Here is a 17,449-nt window from a genome sequence, read left to right on the forward strand (position 1 = left end):
TGCCTTGGCCTCCCTAGTAGCTGGGATTATAGCTGTGCACCACCATGCCTAGCCAGTTTTTGCCCAGCCTGGGTGACAGAGCGAGATTCTATCTCAAAAAAAAAAAAAAAAAAATTACCAGGCATATAAAATTTACCAATTTGAAGAGTACAGTTTGATTGGTTTGGACAAATGTATGCTGGTGTTTACCATCACAATCAAAATACATAACATTGGCTGGACATGGTGGCTCACGCCTATAATCCCAGCTCTTTCAGAAGCTAAGGAGGGAAGGTTGCTTGAGTCCAGGAATTTGAGATCAGTCTGGACAACATAGCAAGACCCTGTCTCTAAAAAAAAAAACTTAAAATTGAAAATTTTTTTTTTTTTTTTTTTGAGACGGAGTTTCGCTCTTGTTACCCAGGCTGGAGTGCAATGGCATGATCTCGGCTCACCGCAACCTCCGCCTCCTGGGTTCAGGCAATTCTCCTGCCTCAGCCTCCTGAGTAGCTGGGATTACAGGCACGTACCACCATGCCCAGCTAATTTTTTTTGTATTTTTAGTAGAGACGGGGTTTCACCATGTTGACCAGGATGGTCTCGATCTCTTGACCTCGTGATTCACCCGCCTCGGCCTCCCAAAGTGCTGGGATTACAGGCTTGAGCCACCGTGCCCGGCCTGAAAAAATTTAAAAAAAAAAAATTAAAATTGAAAAAACTTGGGGTGCAGTGGTTCACACCTGTAATCCCAACACTTTGGAAAGCTGAGGCAGGAGGACTGCTCAAGGCCAGGAGTTTGAGACCAGTCCTGGTCACCATAGCAACACTCTGTCTCTACAGAAAATTTAAAAATTAACCATGCATGGTAGCACACACCTGTAGTTCTAGCAGTTTAGGAGGCTCACGTAGGAGGATGGCTTGAGCCCGGGAGGTTGAGGCTGCAGTGAGCTATGATGGTGCCACTATACTCCAGCCTGGGTGAGGGAGCAAGACCCTGTCTCTAGAATATAAAAATAATATTACCATCAACCCAGAAAGTTTCTTCAAGCCTCTTTGCAGTCATACCCTTTCTCCTACTGTTGCCACTGGCAACTACCATCTGCTTTCTGTCGCTATGGTTTTGCCTGTATTGGATATTATTATATACGGAGTTCTATGGTATTCAGCCTCTTGTGTCTAACTTCTCTCACTTAACATACCTGTGAAGTTTGCCCGTGTTCTGTGTTATCAGTAATTCCTTTATTCGACTGAGCTGTATTTCATGGTCTAGACATACCACAATTTGTTTATCCATTCACCACCTGATGGTCATTTAATCTCCAGTTTGGGACTATCATAAATAACACTGCTATGAACATTCATGTACAAGTCATGTGCATGTGTAGACACGTATTTTTAACTCCTTTGGGTGTATACCTGGAAGTGGAGATGCTGGGCTGTAAGGTAATTCTGTTTAATCCTGTGAGGAATTGCCAAATAGTTTCTTAAGGTGGCTGTAACATTTTTACATTTCTGCCAACAGTGTATGAGTATTCTAATTCTCCATATCCCTGTCTTCACTTTTTATCATCTTCCTTCTTGATTATGGCCATGCTAGTGTGTGTGAAATGGCATTTCATTGCGGTTTTGACATATTTCTCTGACAGCTAATAATGTTGAGCATCTGTTCATGTGCTCATTGACCACATTGGCAAAGGATCTGAATAGACATTTCTCCAAAGGAGATATACCCAGTAATGGGATTGCTGGATCAAATGGTAGATCTACTTTGAGGTCTTTAAGGAATCTCCACCCTGTTTCGTAGTAGTTGTGGTAGTTCACATTCCCACCAGCAGTGTAAGTGTTTCCTTTCCACCACATCCTTGCCAACGTCTATTATTTTTTTATTTTTTAATTACAGCCATTCTTGCAGGCGTAAGGTGGTATCGCACTGTGGCTTTGATTTGCATTTCCCTCATAATTAGTGATGCTGAACATTTTTTCATATGTTCATTGGCCATTTGTATATCTTCTTTTGAGAATTGTCTATTCATGTCTTTTTTGATGGGATTGTTTGCTTTTTTCTTGCTGATTTGAGTTCCTTGTAGATTCTGGATATTAGTCCTTTGTCAGATTCATAGTTTGCGAAGACTTTATCCCACTCTGGGTTATCTGTTTACTCTACTGGTTATTTCTTTTGCTGGGCAGAAGGTTTTGTATGTAAGACCCATCTATTTATCTTCGTTTTTGTCGCATTTGCTTTTGTGTTCTTGGTCATGAAGTCTTTGCCTAAGCCAGTGTGTAGAAGCATTTTTCTGATGTTATCTTCTAGAATTTGTATGATTTCAGGTCTTAGATTTAAGTCTTTGATCCATCTTGAGTTGATTTGTTGTATAAGGTGAGAGACGAAGATCCAGTTTCATTCTTCTATGTGTGGACTGCCAATTACCCCAGCACCATTTGTTGAATAGGGTGTTCTTGCCCCAGTTTATGTTTTTGTTAGCCTTGTCGAAGGTCAGTTGGCTGTATTTGGCTTTATTTCTGGATTCTCTATTCTGTTCTATTGGTCTGTGTGCCTATTTTTGTGCCAGTACCATGCTGTTTTGGTTACTATAGCCTTGTAGTATAGTTTTGAAGTCCAGTAATGTGATGCTTCCAGATTTATTCTTTTTTGCTAAGCCTTGCTTTCGCTACACAAGCTCTTTTTTTTGGTTCCATATAAATTTTAGGATTGTTTTTTCTAGTTCTGTGAAGAATAATGATGTTGTTTTGATGGGAATTGCATTGAAAATTTGTAGATTGCTTTTGGCAGTATGATCATTTTCACAATATTGATTCTACCCATCCATGAGCATGGGATGTGTTTCCATTTTTTTGTGTCATCTATGATTTCTTTCAGCGGTGTTTTGTAGTTTTCTCTGTAAAGGTCTTTCACCTCCTTGGTTAAGTGTATTCTTAAGTTTTTGTTTTTGTTTTTGTTTTGCAGCTTTTGTAAAAGGGGTTGAATTCTTGATTTGATTTCCAGCTTGGTCACTGTTGGTGTATAGCAGTGCTACTGATTTGTGTACATTGATGATGTATCCTGCAACTTTACTAAATTCATTTATCATTTCTAGGAGCTTTTTGGAGGAGTCTTTAGGATTTTCTAGGTATATGGTCATATTATCAGTGAACAGCCTTTGCCCATTTTTAATTGTATTTTTTATATCCTTTATTGAGTTGTGAGAGTTCTTTATATATTCTAGATACAAGATCCCTATAGATAGATAATTTGAAAATCTCTTTCCCATTCTGTGGGTTGCCTTTTACTTTCTTGATGTCTTTCAAAGTGTAAAAGCATTTAATTTTGAAGTCCATTTATCTATGTTCTCTGTGTTTTTGGTGTCATATCCAGGCAGTGGTGTCAAGAAATCACTTTCTAACCAAAGTCACAAAGACGTAATCAATTCATATGTTTCCTATGGTTCCTTATAAAACTCTAAGAATTTTATAGTTTAGCTCTTACATTTCTCTATTTCATATTGAGTTTATTTTTATATGTGTGTGGGGTGGGAGTCCAGCTTCATTCTTTTACATGTGGGTATCTGGTTGTCCCAGCGCCATTTGTTGAAAAGACTATTTTCCCCATTGAATTGTTCTGATAACCTTGTCAAAACTCAGTTGACTATAAATGTGGGTGTTTATTTCTCTATTACCAGTTGTATTCCATTGATCTGTATGTCTGTCCTGCACCAGTATTACACTGTCTTGATTACTATAGCTTTGTAGTAGTTTGGAAATCAGAAAGTATATTCCTCCAATGTTGTCCTTTTTCTAAATTGTTTTGACTATTCTGTATCTCTGGTATTTCCATATGAATTTCAGGATCAGCTTGTCAGTTTTTGCAAAAAACAAAACAACAACATGGATTTTGATAAGGATTGTGTTTAATCTAGATGGTTGGGACATTCCATGTTCATGGACTGAAATACTTAAGATTTTAACAATAAGTCTTCCAGTCCATGAACATGGAATATCTTTTCAGGACTCAGACCAGTCCCGTTCACCATAGCTTAGGTCTTTTTTGAGTTCTTTCAACAGTGTTTTTAGTTTTCTGTGTTCAATTCTTATACTTTTAAAATGTTAATCCTAAGTAATTATTTTCAAAGCTATTATAAATGGAATTGTTTTCTTAACTCAACTTTTGGAATATTTATCACTAGTATAGAAAAATACCATTTTGTTTTATGTATTGATCTTGCATCCTGCAGCCTTGCTGAATTTGTTTACTGTAATTGTTTTATGTGTATGTGGAGTCCATAAGATTTTCTATAGGCACAATCATGTCTGCAGTTAGAGATCATTTACTTCTTCCATTCCAATCTGGGTGTCTGTCTTTTTGCACCTAATTGTTCTAGCTAGAACTTCTAATACAGTTGTCCACCACACGATGCAATGATGGACTGTGTATATGACAGCGGTCCCATAAAACTATAGTATCCTGTTTTTACTATACCTTTTTCTATGTTCAGATACATAAATATTTATCATTGTGTTACAGTTGCCTGAAGTATTGAGTACAGTAACACACCATACAGGTTTGTAGCCTAGAAGCAGTAGGCTATGCCATATAGCCTGGGTGAATAATAGGATATACCATCTAGGTTTGTATAAGTACACTTTATAATGTTTGCACAATGACAAAATCTTCTAACAATACGTTTCTCAGAACGTATGTCTAACATGACTGTACAAGGTGAATAGAAGAAACGAGAGTGAGAGTGAACGTTCTTACCTTGTTCTTTATCTTAGGGAGAAAGCTTTCATTGTTTCACCAGTAAGCATGTTGTTAGCTGTAGGGTTTTGGTAGATGCCCTTTATTAGGCTGGAAAACTTCGTTTCATTCCTAGTTCATTGAGCGTTTTTATCATGAAAAAGGTGTTAGATTTTGTCAAATGCTTTTCTGCATCTATTGAGATGATCATGTGATTTTTGTCCTTTATTAGCATGGTGTATTACATTTATTTTTGTATGTTTAATTAACTATATTCCTGGAGTAAATCCCACTTGGTCATGGTATGGAATCCTCCGTGCGTGTTGCTGGATTATTACATCACAGGATCACAATGAGGCCGCCAGGTTCATAGCAGAACAGTAATACTGAAAACGGCAGAACCGGAAACCTAGGACATGAGAGTGTGGTGAAGCGGGCTGTGGTATATCATATATGACAGAAGTCCATGTGGCATCTGTGGTGACGAGAATGACTCAGACCATCTCCTATTCAGAAATGATCCCACAGACATATCAGGGAGTAACCATGCATCCAGGAGAACAGGCATATACCAGTTACTTATCACTGCATACAGCTGTGTATGTGCAAGTCAACAAACACGAGAGAAGCATGTGGAGAACACATCCAGGAACTGGGAACCTGGGGTTGTTTCCCAGCCCTGCTGCTGTTTTCTCTGAGATCTTGGGCAAATTTTTTCTTATATCCCAGCTTGAGTCTCCATGTCGTACAGTGAGGGGTTTGATAATTTGCTGCTTTGTATCACACATGGCTTTGGTTTTGTTCTGTCCATTTAATATAATGTCTAGTCAATATGGTTTAAAAATTCAAACTTTGAGGCAGAGAGTGTGAGGAGTTTTTGGCCGCTTAGGGAGTGCGACCGGTACTCCCTTCCCTCCGTATCAGCTAGAACTCGTGGTTGTATGCAGGGAATGTGGGGTTCCCAGCCAGGCTTGGGACGCAGGGCTTCCCATTTCCAGAGTTCGCTCAGTACCATGTACTGTGCTAAGTGCTCCTTGCATTGTAACTCTTGTTAGTCCCACCGGCAATTGTGTAATGTCCATATGATTACCTTCATTTTCTCCGATGATAACAATAAGACTTTGCAAGGATAGATAGTTGTCTAAAGAGGAGCCAGGATTTTAAACCAGGCCTGAGTCCCAATGGCCACATTCTGCTGTGACCCACTACACTCCAGTTCTCGTCTTGGTTATCAACAGGCCTCTTACCCTTCCAGGTAACACACTGTCCCCTTTGTGCCCACAGCTGACAATGAAAACAACATTGCCTCCAACCAGTCCCGGTCACCACCTGCTGTTGTAGAAGAGAAGTGGAAACCTCAGGCCCAGAGGAACAGCGCCAATAACAGTAGGTCTCCCCACGCAGGGCTGGAACTGAAGGGTCCCTTATGTGCCATTTGTTCCTCCCTGCCCCTCATTCCCACCAGGTGTGCTTCCTGTGATGTCGCAAGATGATGCATGATAATTTTCAAAGCACTTTTCCACCTAAGACCTTGTTTGCAGGAGTTCTTAACTCAGGGGATGGGCAGAAGGAGGCCCAGGGCGAGGAGGTGGATTTTTTTGTGGTCAGAAAGCACCAATTTGTGCCAGAATGAGAACTAGACCCACCTCTCCACAATTTCTGCTGGCCACTCTTTCCTGACATCATGATTCCACGTATTTTTTTTTTTTTCCTGAAGGCTCCTGTATTAGAGGAAATTCCTATATTGAGGAAGAAATTAGACTAGTTAGCTTCAAAGGTCTAGATCAGGCGTCCCCAAACTACGGCCCGCGGGCCGCATGCGGCTCCCTGAGGCCATTTATCTGGCCCCCCGCCGCACTTCAGGAAGGGGCACCTCTTTCATTGGTGGTCAGTGAGAGGAGCACAGTATGTGGCGGCCCTCCAACGGTCTGAGGGACGGTGAACTGGCCCCCTGTGTAAAAAGTTTGGGGACGCCTGCTCTAGGTAAATGACATATACTGCGATTATGTTGCATACATACCCACTACATTTTATTCCCATGCCGACAGCAGGCATTACTAATCAATCATAGAACTTTATCCCTATGAGACCATCACATATTAAAGGCAGCCAGCACCGTCAAGGTGTGTGCAAGAGGAAATTGATTTCTCATTCCCGATACTAGATGCTTAAGAGTATTAGGCTACTGCCACCCCAAGCAGCCTTGAATGCCACAGTTAATCCCGTCTCTCTTTGTATCCTCTGCCAGCCACCACCAGTGGTTTAACACCCAACAGCATGATCCCCGAGAAAGAGCGGCAGAACATCGCAGAGCGGCTGTTGAGGGTCATGTGTGCCGACCTCGGCGCACTCAGCGTGGTCAGCGGGAAGGAGTTCCTGAAGTTGGCCCAGACCTTAGTAGACAGTGGTGCCCGCTACGGGGCCTTCTCAGTCACTGAAATCCTGGGCAACTTCAACACGCTGGCGCTGAAGCACCTGCCACGGATGTACAACCAGGTGAAGGTGAAAGTGACCTGTGCCCTGGGTAGCAATGCCTGCCTAGGCATCGGTGTCACCTGCCACTCCCAGAGCGTCGGCCCCGACTCTTGCTACATCCTCACTGCCTACCAGGCCGAGGGCAACCACATCAAGAGCTACGTCCTGGGTGTGAAGGGTGCGGACATTCGCGACAGCGGCGACCTCGTGCACCACTGGGTGCAGAACGTGCTGTCGGAGTTCGTGATGTCGGAGATCAGGACAGTGTACGTGACAGATTGCCGAGTGAGCACGTCCGCCTTCTCCAAGGCCGGCATGTGCCTTCGCTGCTCGGCCTGTGCCTTGAACTCGGTGGTGCAGAGCGTGCTGAGCAAGCGGACGCTGCAGGCCCGCAGCATGCACGAGGTCATCGAGCTTCTCAACGTGTGTGAGGACCTGGCGGGCTCCACAGGCCTGGCCAAGGAGACCTTCGGGTCGCTGGAGGAGACGTCGCCACCGCCCTGCTGGAACTCGGTGACGGACTCCCTGTTGCTGGTGCATGAGCGCTACGAGCAGATCTGCGAGTTCTACAGCCGGGCCAAGAAGATGAACCTCATCCAGAGCCTCAACAAGCACCTGCTCAGCAACCTGGCAGCCATCCTGACGCCGGTGAAGCAGGCGGTCATCGAGCTGAGCAACGAGAGCCAACCCACCCTGCAGCTGGTGCTGCCCACCTATGTCAGGCTGGAGAAGCTGTTCACGGCCAAGGCCAATGACGCGGGCACCGTCAGCAAGCTCTGCCACCTCTTCCTGGAGGCGCTCAAGGAGAACTTCAAGGTGCACCCAGCCCACAAGGTGGCCATGATCCTGGACCCGCAGCAGAAGCTGCGGCCCGTGCCGCCCTACCAGCACGAGGAGATCATCGGCAAGGTCTGCGAGCTCATCAACGAGGTAAAGGAGTCCTGGGCTGAGGAGACCGACTTCGAGCCCACCGCCAAGAAGCCCCGCTCTGCCGTGGGCGAGAACCCCGCAGCTCAGGAAGACGATCGGCTGGGCAAAAATGAAGTGTACGATTACCTGCAGGAGCCCCTCTTCCAGGCTACCCCTGATCTCTTCCAGTACTGGTCATGCGTTACCCAAAAGCACACAAAACTCGCCAAGCTCGCCTTCTGGCTCCTGGCGGTTCCGGCCGTGGGTGCCAGAAGCGGGTGTGTAAATATGTGTGAACAAGCGCTTCTAATCAAACGGAGGCGGCTGCTCAGTCCGGAAGATATGAATAAACTCATGTTTCTGAAATCCAACATGCTTTAAGACTTGACTTCGGGGAAAAAAAAGAAGATAACATTAGAAAAAAACCACACAACACTGTCACAAACAAAAGGAATTTAAGTTCTAAACACTGTGGACCTCATTATAAATGCCCCCTGGAAACTTAAGTGCTTTTTTCCATATGCGTGTGTGTGTGTCTGCGTGTGTGTACACAGCCACACGTGTGTGCATGTGTTTGAATACATGTGCTGTGGTTGTGAGGGTGTAGGGGGTCTCTGTGCTCCTCTGCGGGGCCAGAGAAACTTTGCACACACACACACACACACACACACACCACCCTGGTGCATGTACACACGCCTGTTCTTGGACGGGTGTGCATTGAACTGGGCGTGTCAGGAAAGCTGAGCAATTGGGAAAGAGGGAGATGCTTCACCTCCTTTTCTCAGTATGGGGGCTTTAGAAGACTCCGTTTTCAGGTGTGCAGATTGGTAGAAAGCTGATGTTGTGAAATGTTCAGGCAGCTGAGATCTGAAGTGACTTGATGCTCTCTGTCCTTCACCCCGGTCCCCCTTTTCCCTCCTTAACCCTCCCCTGGCCCTCCCACCCTCCTGATCCCATTGTGCACCCCCCCCCCATCCCCTCGGCTGCTCTGCTGTGGACTCTCCCTGCTGCATCAGATGGACGGTTTCTGCACTGGACTTTGTTTCTCGTTCACCTTCAGGGCATTGAGCTGCTGCCTTCGTGATACCCCTTGGGTGTCCCGGGGCAGCCGCCTTAGAAACACACCTATCTATCTCCCCAAATCAGGAAAGGAGACTTTAAGAGTATAAAGCTGGCATTTTGCTTTTTAATATAAGAGAGGAGAAAAAGACATTTTTCAGAGAAGTATAGATACTGTCTCCATTCCCTAATAATTTCTCTCCCTAACATTTTAGCAGTTTTTGCCTTGTTTGGGGGTTGATTTTGTTTCTTCAAATTTGATTTAGACTCTGCTAGGAGGCACTGAATGTCTATAACTTATGTTTTGGAGTTTGGTTTTTCTGCTTACCCCTTTCCTTCCTCGAGTCACACTGTAAACTAGCTCATCTCAGTGGTATACTCAGTGTCCTACGGTCTTTCTTGGCCTTCCCTGTACAGTTTGGTTTTCACGTATTTGAACAGCCAGGACCAGGTTCTTGGTTGTGCTATTTGGAGACCAGGGGTTGGGGAGGAGTCGCGGGTTCCACAGCTGTGGGGTTTGGTGGCCGTAGGGGAAGCAGTGGTTCAGGAGTTCTGAATGTAAGCGCCAGAGCTGCCCTCTTGGTCCGCCATGCGTGGTACCCAGTGTGCGTCACTACTCATCACTTCCCCAACCCTGGCGGTCCACCGGGACTCCAAAGTCGATCCATAGTCACATCCACCCTCCCCACCCCAGACCTGCCACAGCCTCGCCTCCCTTCCCGGGACCCTTGGGCTTCCGGGAGTTCTGCTGCCCATAGCCCTCGGGGTCCCCACTCACACCTCCGACTTCCTTCCAGGACGGCGGTGAGCATGGTGCCTTGTGGCCCATACAGTTGATGTTCCGAGGGTGGGATGGCGTTCAGTCACATTCGACTCAATGCTGTGAAAGATGTCTTCAGGCTTTTCTCTCCTGTTCCTCCAGCCGTGAGCAAATTAGGTTCTACACACACAGTTCAGATGCCAAGGGTGACACCCCATTCCCTTCACAAGAGGTGGTTCTGTCACAGATCACCCCCACTGCACCTCTCAGTAAATAAAGTGCTGGTGGTCACACTCCCCCGGTGACCCTTAGCATGGGATGGGGTGGTTATACTAGGGCTTCAGGCTGAGAATGGCCATCATGGTGGGAGGCCGTTTGCAAAGGCACCTTCTATCACCCTGGGGTTGGCAAGGTCCGCTCCACCCCTTCCCAGTAATAAAGCATTACTCAACTGTGAGATACCTCGACTACAGAAAGCACTGTACCACAGCCCTCTCCCCACAGGTCCGTGACGGGAGCAGGGAGGAAAGCTGATTGCAAACCTCAAGAAGGCTTAGGACCATGGACCTGGAATGGTGGTGTTTGGAAGCCAAGCCTGCACACTTTGCCTCATGAGAACTCACCCACTCTCCCCTCGAGTCTTGGACACACTGAAATGGATCAGAGTGGACCATTTCCACTTTTGCTCCAGCAAGCCGTGGTCTCAGGAACTACCGTGCCATTTCCTCTCCTGGAGAAGTTCTAGGTGTTTCCTCCACAACGTTTCCACCTGGGGGGCCGGGCCCACCGTCAGAGAAGAGCCTCTGTCCACCCTGGAGCAGGAAGGGAGAGCAATCCAGACAGGAACCTCATGTCACTCCCTAGGGAGTATGGAAAGAAACATCAGTAGACTTCTCAGTTGGGCCTTTGGAGGCATTCTGGAAGGTGGCCTTAGTGTCACTGATGATTGGCGGATGCCTACAGTGAAAGGTCCCTCTAGCCTTGCTTGACTGCTGGGGAAGGGACCGTGACCTAGCACTTTGAGAGCAGAGCCCTGGAACCCATCCTCCCTCTACTTGGAGCGGAGTTGTGCTGGTGGTGCCCCATGACTGGGCCAGTCGATTAGAAAACAGGCGTTTCACTTTCCTGCAAAGCCATCAGACCAAACCCAGTGTGCATTTAGAGCACTCAGCATTCTCCTCTTTGAAGCATGGGATGTCTGCCCTCCAGGAAGAGAACTGATCACAGCTTGTACCTCCCTTTCCATTCTTTTCCACCTCAATTCAGTACTTAGGGGTTGGCTTGCCTCTGCAGGTTTGCTGTGAATGCCGCTAGGTACTCAGAAAGCTGTCCTCTGGGGCGGCCTTGTCTAGTTAGATAACAAGGTAGCAGGTGATCATTGCTTTCTTGCAGCCTCTGGTTTCCTCCGGAAACTGGTGTCGCCAACAGGAAAGGCTGTACCAAGGTGCCCTCTCAGTCTGCCTTCTCAGGCTGTTCTCGGAGTGCAAATCCTGCTGCAACTAACAGCTTCATAAAACCCAAAGATCTCACAGGCCTCGCCACTGGCCCACTTGTCTCCAGCAATATCCACCTCACCTAATTCTAGTTCAGCCAAAGGATCGAGACAGGCTCTTCCAGTTCATCTCCCGGTGTCCGGCCTGACCTTCACTTCTGGAAGGATTTTGTCAGCTGCCTCCCGGTTCTGGGGCCACTGAAGGCCTTTGCATCACAGGCCTTTGGGGGATCTGGGACCAGGAAGTTGGGCCATTTCTACCATATTCTCAGCAGCCCAAGGTGGTGGCCTGCTGATGTGGACACAACTCGCCTCCAGCCTTGTGGTCCCCAGGACAGAAACGGCCTTTGTTTTAACCTACATGGACCCAAGAGGGGAGGTGGAGGAAACACACCAAACACGCCTCCACCTGGCAAGTTTTTCCTCCTCGTCGGAGGTCAGTTTGCATCACCAACAAAGCCCAAGCCAAGAACCACAACATTGCGGGTGGTTCCTCGGAGTGGCCTAGCCCGAGGAATCTCAGGTCCCCCAGGAGCAGTGGTGCCATCGGGCCCCAGGTGGATGCCCTTGTTCTGGCACAGTTCTCCATGCCCATACTTCCCAATGCCTGGCTTAGCCAGCCAAGCCTCCCTCGAATGGCATTTAGTAACCAGGGAGCAAAACGGATCCCACCTGGGTGAAACTGCCTGCACTTCATCTCCGGGGGCTCGCTGCACAGAGGCCACCTGCCACGTCACCCACGAGCAAGCTTCACCACCATCCTGCTTGGTGGTGTCACACTTGACATCTGGGGGTTGGTTTTTGGCCGAAAAAGGGTACCAGGGTTTCCTGGCAAGGACAGGAGGGCAGTGCAGCGACACAGATGAGAAGCCGTAAGTCTCCAGGATTTGAGGAAGCCACCAGGTATGTAGGCTGGCAGGAGTCTTCTCTTTCTGTCTGACCCTTTATCTCCTGCACTTTCAAAGAAACACCAGAGAAAAATTCTATAAGGCGTGTTTCCACTGTGAAGCTGAACCTCTGTCTTTAGGAGTCCCCTAGTTTTGACCAAGGCCACCTGCTTCCCCTTGAACTTGAGCTGGACTCCTTGAAGAGTGGGCATCTGGAGAGATGTCAGGGACACAGCTCATGCTCTCTGGGGGGCCTCAGGGTCGTCGGGAAGCTTTGAAATGAAGATGAGAAGTGGTTGGAGCAGGCTGTGGGATGGCTCCATTGGGGTCACTCCCCTCATCTTGTCATCACAGTGGATGTGCTGGAAGAGGAGGCATCCCAGTGAGCCGCCCCAAGTCCATAGCTTTGCCCTCACCTTGGGAACAGCGGCAATGCCTCCATCTCTGGGATGCATCTTAAGGAGGGCTCCTAACAAGGCCTATGATTTAGACAGAACCGAGAGACTAAGTAAGGTCCAGCCATCCCCTGGAGCCAGTAGGTGGGAGCTCCTGTCCCCACCAGTCCTGCCACAGCCCCTGTGTCCAGCTGGGCCAGTGGGAGAACTGGGTAGGAGGCTGCCCCCCGCTTCACTGTGGCTAATGTTTGCTAGGCCAGTTATGGTGAACCAATGATCCAGTGTTTTCCCTCCTATGTTTCCCTCCTAGTTTCGCCTTTTCAGGGTTTTCTGGGGGATTTTGTTGTGGTGGTTGTTTCTCTTCCTCTCTCTTTTGGGTTTGAGGATTGTGGTCGGGGGAGCCCTGGCTTTCGCCAGAGGAGCCCGGTGGTTTCTATGGAAGAGGCACCCAATCCCACTTTAACGAGGGTGAAGATTGTCAGGTCACTGTTTGACATAATTCATGCCCCCTCAGCCCACCACCACGGGTGTCGCTTTAAAGAGTCAGTTCTTGTACAGAGAAGGATTTGCGAGGTTCGCAGTTGGGCGTTAGCGTCACCACTCGCGAGGGCCGCGCCCAACCATGCATCCTATGGGGCACCTTGACTCTTCAAACCAAAATTCCTTAAAGGGGCACAGCCCAGCCTTGTCCGCAACCTCAGGGGCCTGGGATTCCTGTGGCGCTTCCTGAATTCCAGGTTGGCACAGATGATGAGGTCTGAGACCAGCCAGAAGGAGGGGCTCCTCCCACAACCCAGGTGCCAGCCGGTCTCCGCCTAGAACCTTCCCTCCCACCCAGCTGGGGTGGGCGGCATCCCACGTGGTGAAAGGAGCTCGTGGACTGACCTAGGCTGGGCCTCGCCAGCCAGGAGAGAGCGAGGGCCGCACGGGGGGCTGGCCCAGGCAGCTCGTCCAGGGCCATTCAGATCCCAAGCATCAGGAAATCATTTTGTACAACCACCCGAAGCAGAGAGATTTTTTAAAAAGCATAAATTATTTTCAGTTGTTTTCTGATCCTGCCTTTTTCTTTCCCCCACACTTTCACATCAGTGATTTGTTCACATCAGGTAAATCTTGAGAAAGCCTTGGTGCCCTCCTGCCCACCCCCACTCTAACCACGTGTGTACATCACCCCCGTCCTTTCTCAGTAGTTAAGACGTTCTAGGCAATACCATAGACACATCTGACTGTGTCTCTCTCTTCGAGTGCAAGAAACTCAAGTCATCTTAAAAAAAAAAAAAAAAAAAAATTTACAAAAAAACAAACACACAAAAAATATCTTTTTTAGGCCAGAGTTTTCTACAGGTATTAATGAATATTTTTCTTAATCCTTATAAGTTTTATGTGTTTAATATTTCTTAATACCGGTAGCATTAATTTATACTTTTGTAGCAACACAATATTTTTATAAACAGCCGGTGCTTGGCTCAAGTCTTCACGAGGGGTTTATGCAGGGCCATCTTGGGGACCCTGTGTACCATGTACTGTATTTAAAAAAAAAAAAGTTACCTAGTGTCACACTTGCTGTGTTAATTAACAAAAGACGTTGTGTGCGGTCTCCTGTATTGGTGTGGATCCAGCAGCTCTCCAAGGAGTCACATTGCATGGGGGTTGAGTTGACGGTTCTTGTTGTGATATGTAAACCCCCGAGACCAAACTGGAGGGTTTATTTAGGGTTTTCTGTTTGTCTTTTGGGTTTTTGTTTCACTTTGTTTTGGTACCGTTTCTCCATTTACAGCCAAATCAGTTTCATGATGTTCAAAACTTTTGCTGATGTCAAATGGAGGAAAGGAACAGAAAAAAAAAAAAAAAAAGATTTTTACAAAGTAATAAAATTTAAAACTGAGCTGTTTAATGTTGCTGTTTTTACCTGTCTGTTCTTGTCCAAAAGTGGAACATTCCCAGGGAGAAGAGGAAGCTTCCACTTGGTTCCTTAAGTCGCCAAAAGCCCCAGCCCAGGATTCAGTACCTCCCTTGCCCCCTGAATTCTTGCAGCACTATTTCCCAGTTGGTTGATGCCAAGGCAAAAAGATACCTTTTAACGGTTAGAGAGGATCAGTTGCTTAAATGATTTCATGTCAGTGTTGTATTTATGGTTTTACAATAAAACAGCCTTTAGGAAGATGCAGCGTGTGGCATTTCTTTCTTGTGTTCGGGGTTGTGTCATACTGTCCAGTTCGGGGCAGAGTGCCTGCAGGGAGGGCACAGGTGAGTGGAGACGGGCCAGAGGCAGAGCACCCGGGGCAGCAGCGCACATCCGTCTCAGCAGGACACTGTGTGATACTGGTATCGCTGACTTACCCATGGTGATGCTGGTATTAGTGACTTACCTGTGAGCTCACAGCTCATCTCTTGCACTGGACCTGCTCAGCTATTTGATGTATGAGGGTGGGACATAGTCGAGGAAGATGTGGCCCTTCTGGGCTTGTGGAGCATTGTCCCGTGGAAGACGGGTGGATTTAGTCTCCGTCCTCCAGGCCTAATGCCTAAGGCATCTGTGCAGGTTGGCCCAGCGCTGCAGTCATCTTCGAGGCTCCCAAGCCCCTTTACTTAGTGGCTTTTGCCAAATTCCTGATGGCATGAGGGACTCAGCAAATTAGGAATCAGTGGCCTCCATCATGAGCTGCTAGAGGCCAGCCCTGGTGGGCTCCCCAAGCCTGATGTCGTTCAGATGTGTAGACACCAGTGCTCTTCTGGAATCGAAGCAAAGCAGAGGCAGTCAGGGGAGAAGAGAGACCACCAGCAGGCCAGCTGGGGCCTGAGCAGGAGGGAGTGACCACGCCTCCTAGGGGGCCTACCGCTGGAACAGCCCCTTATGAGGTGAAACTGCCATCCTGCCATCTAGATGAGTGAGTGACAGACACCCCAGGCCACGGCTTGACACCATCTTAACCAGGTGTGGGCAACTCTGCTTCAAAGTGGAGGATGTGTTGCTTGATCACCTGAAAAAGTCCATCAAACCGCACGAAGAGGCTGTTGGAGCACCAGCCCTGCCCTCAAAACCATCTTGCCGTGGGAGTTTCATGCTAAGTGGACTATGTGGGCGTTCTGAGCTGACGGTTGAAGTTTAATAGAGGAGTTTCTATGTAGCCTGCAATGAAAAGTCAGGAGTCCTGCTGTGGCTGAAAGAGTCCTCCTCCATGCTTTGAACATCACAGTCAAATAAGGCCAGGGCATGGCCCGGGAGTCGTCACAGCTAAAGGAGCAGCCTCTGTGGATTAAAAAAAAAAAAATGCTTTAAGAAGCGAAAAAATAAAAAGATCTCTTTATTAAGCAGCTACAGCTACATTTATTTTGTAATGGAAATAAATGAGTATGCCCAGCACCTTTGAAAGAGAAATTTGAGGTGAGACTATTTAAGAATGGAGTGAATCTTCAAGGTAGTGGTGTCCACTGGGCTGGGAAAGGTTCCTGGTGCCTCCTGAGATGAGCGTTGTGAATTCCTCTGACTCGGGGTCACAAGGTACTGCGCCCCCATCCCACCCCTGAGGGTTAAAAGCTAGGGTACATTGATTTTTAAATTTATTTTTAGTGAAAAATTGTAGCAAGTGTCACAGAGTCAAATGCCTCCGGACTAGGCAGGCCGGCGAGCAGAGCTCGTTACACAAGGCGAGGCCCTTCAGGGGGGCATCTCTGCGAAGCCCCAGCTCATCGCTGGCATCAGGATGCCAATTATTTTCAAGAGAACTGAGAAACCCAGATTTTTAGGTGGAAACTCAATTTTCAAGTGACAGATTCAGAGCTGTGAAAAAATACATCAGCCAGACGTGGGAGCTCATGTCTGTAATCCCAAGACTGAAACCAAGGTGGGAGGATTGCTGAAGTTCAGGCGTTCAAGACCAGCCTGGACCACATGGCAAAACCTGTCTCAACAACAACAAAAATACCAAAATTAGCTGGATATGGTGGCATGCACCTGTAGTCCCAGCTTCTCAGGAGGCTGAGGAGGGAGGATCGCTTGAGCCCAGGAAGTCAAGGATTCAGTGAGCCAAGATCATGGCACTACACTCCAGCCTCGGAGACGGAGCGCAACCCTGTCTCGAAAACATAAAAAAATACCTCGTGAGCAACATGTCCACCCACCAGCTGAAGCTGGCCTGTGCCCCTGCAGTGCACTCCCTCCAACATAAGCATTTGTCTTTCAGTTCAAGTCACTTCCAACTATCACTCTTTGAACTCCCGTGGCTGGCCGGCCCTGGCATGGGAGGCACGTGTGGAAGGAACAGGATGTGGACACAGGATGGGAGGACCTTAGGCAGTCCCAGGCCGGATGGCCTCTCACTTCTGGACAATTGCATGTCTCCCTACACCTGACCCCACCTGCTTCCGCCCAGAAAGTCCTGGCTGTGACCACAGATGCTGACCCTCCGGGCAGTCTTCTCTGTTAGAACCCGGAAGCCCCATGCTCTGATGTTGGGGGAGACAAAGGGAGGGTCTTGATGTGTCTGGCCCAGGGGACTGCAAAGCTTTCTACCCCGAGTCCTTGTCTCCAGCTTTATCCCCTCAACCGGAACTATGGAATCCCTCCTGTCCTGGCCGGTCTCTCAAGCAAATGAGCATAAAAGATGAACCCAGGACTGGACTAGCCATCGGCCCTTAGGATGCTGGTCACCCACAGAGGGGAGGAGGTAGGTCCCTGCCTGGGTTTCTCTGCCAGGGTCAGCTCTTCACATCAGAGCCCACGAAGCTGGGGCTTCCAATTCCTCCACGGCCGCAGCTGCC

The 17,449-nt window shown here is 47.8% G+C and overlaps 1 protein-coding gene across 14 annotated transcripts in view; it reads left to right on the forward strand.

The window, feature by feature from the left end:
• ZNF618 (zinc finger protein 618) overlaps nt 1–9,530 on the forward strand; it is a 173,914-nt gene extending 164,384 nt beyond the window's left edge. For all 14 annotated transcript variants that reach the window (XM_039474825.2, XM_039474814.2, XM_039474812.2 and 11 more), the window contains 2 exons: nt 5,996–6,097; nt 6,960–9,530. In XM_039474825.2, coding sequence (XP_039330759.1) covers nt 5,996–6,097; nt 6,960–8,476 — 1,619 coding nt within the window. In that variant the 3' untranslated portion in view covers nt 8,477–9,530. The remainder of the gene's footprint in view (nt 1–5,995; nt 6,098–6,959) is intronic.
• The last annotated feature ends 7,919 nt before the right edge of the window (nt 9,531–17,449 follow it).

This window comes from Saimiri boliviensis, chromosome 2 (genome assembly GCF_048565385.1).
Source record: "Saimiri boliviensis isolate mSaiBol1 chromosome 2, mSaiBol1.pri, whole genome shotgun sequence".
NCBI classification, from domain to species: domain Eukaryota; kingdom Metazoa; phylum Chordata; class Mammalia; order Primates; family Cebidae; genus Saimiri; species Saimiri boliviensis.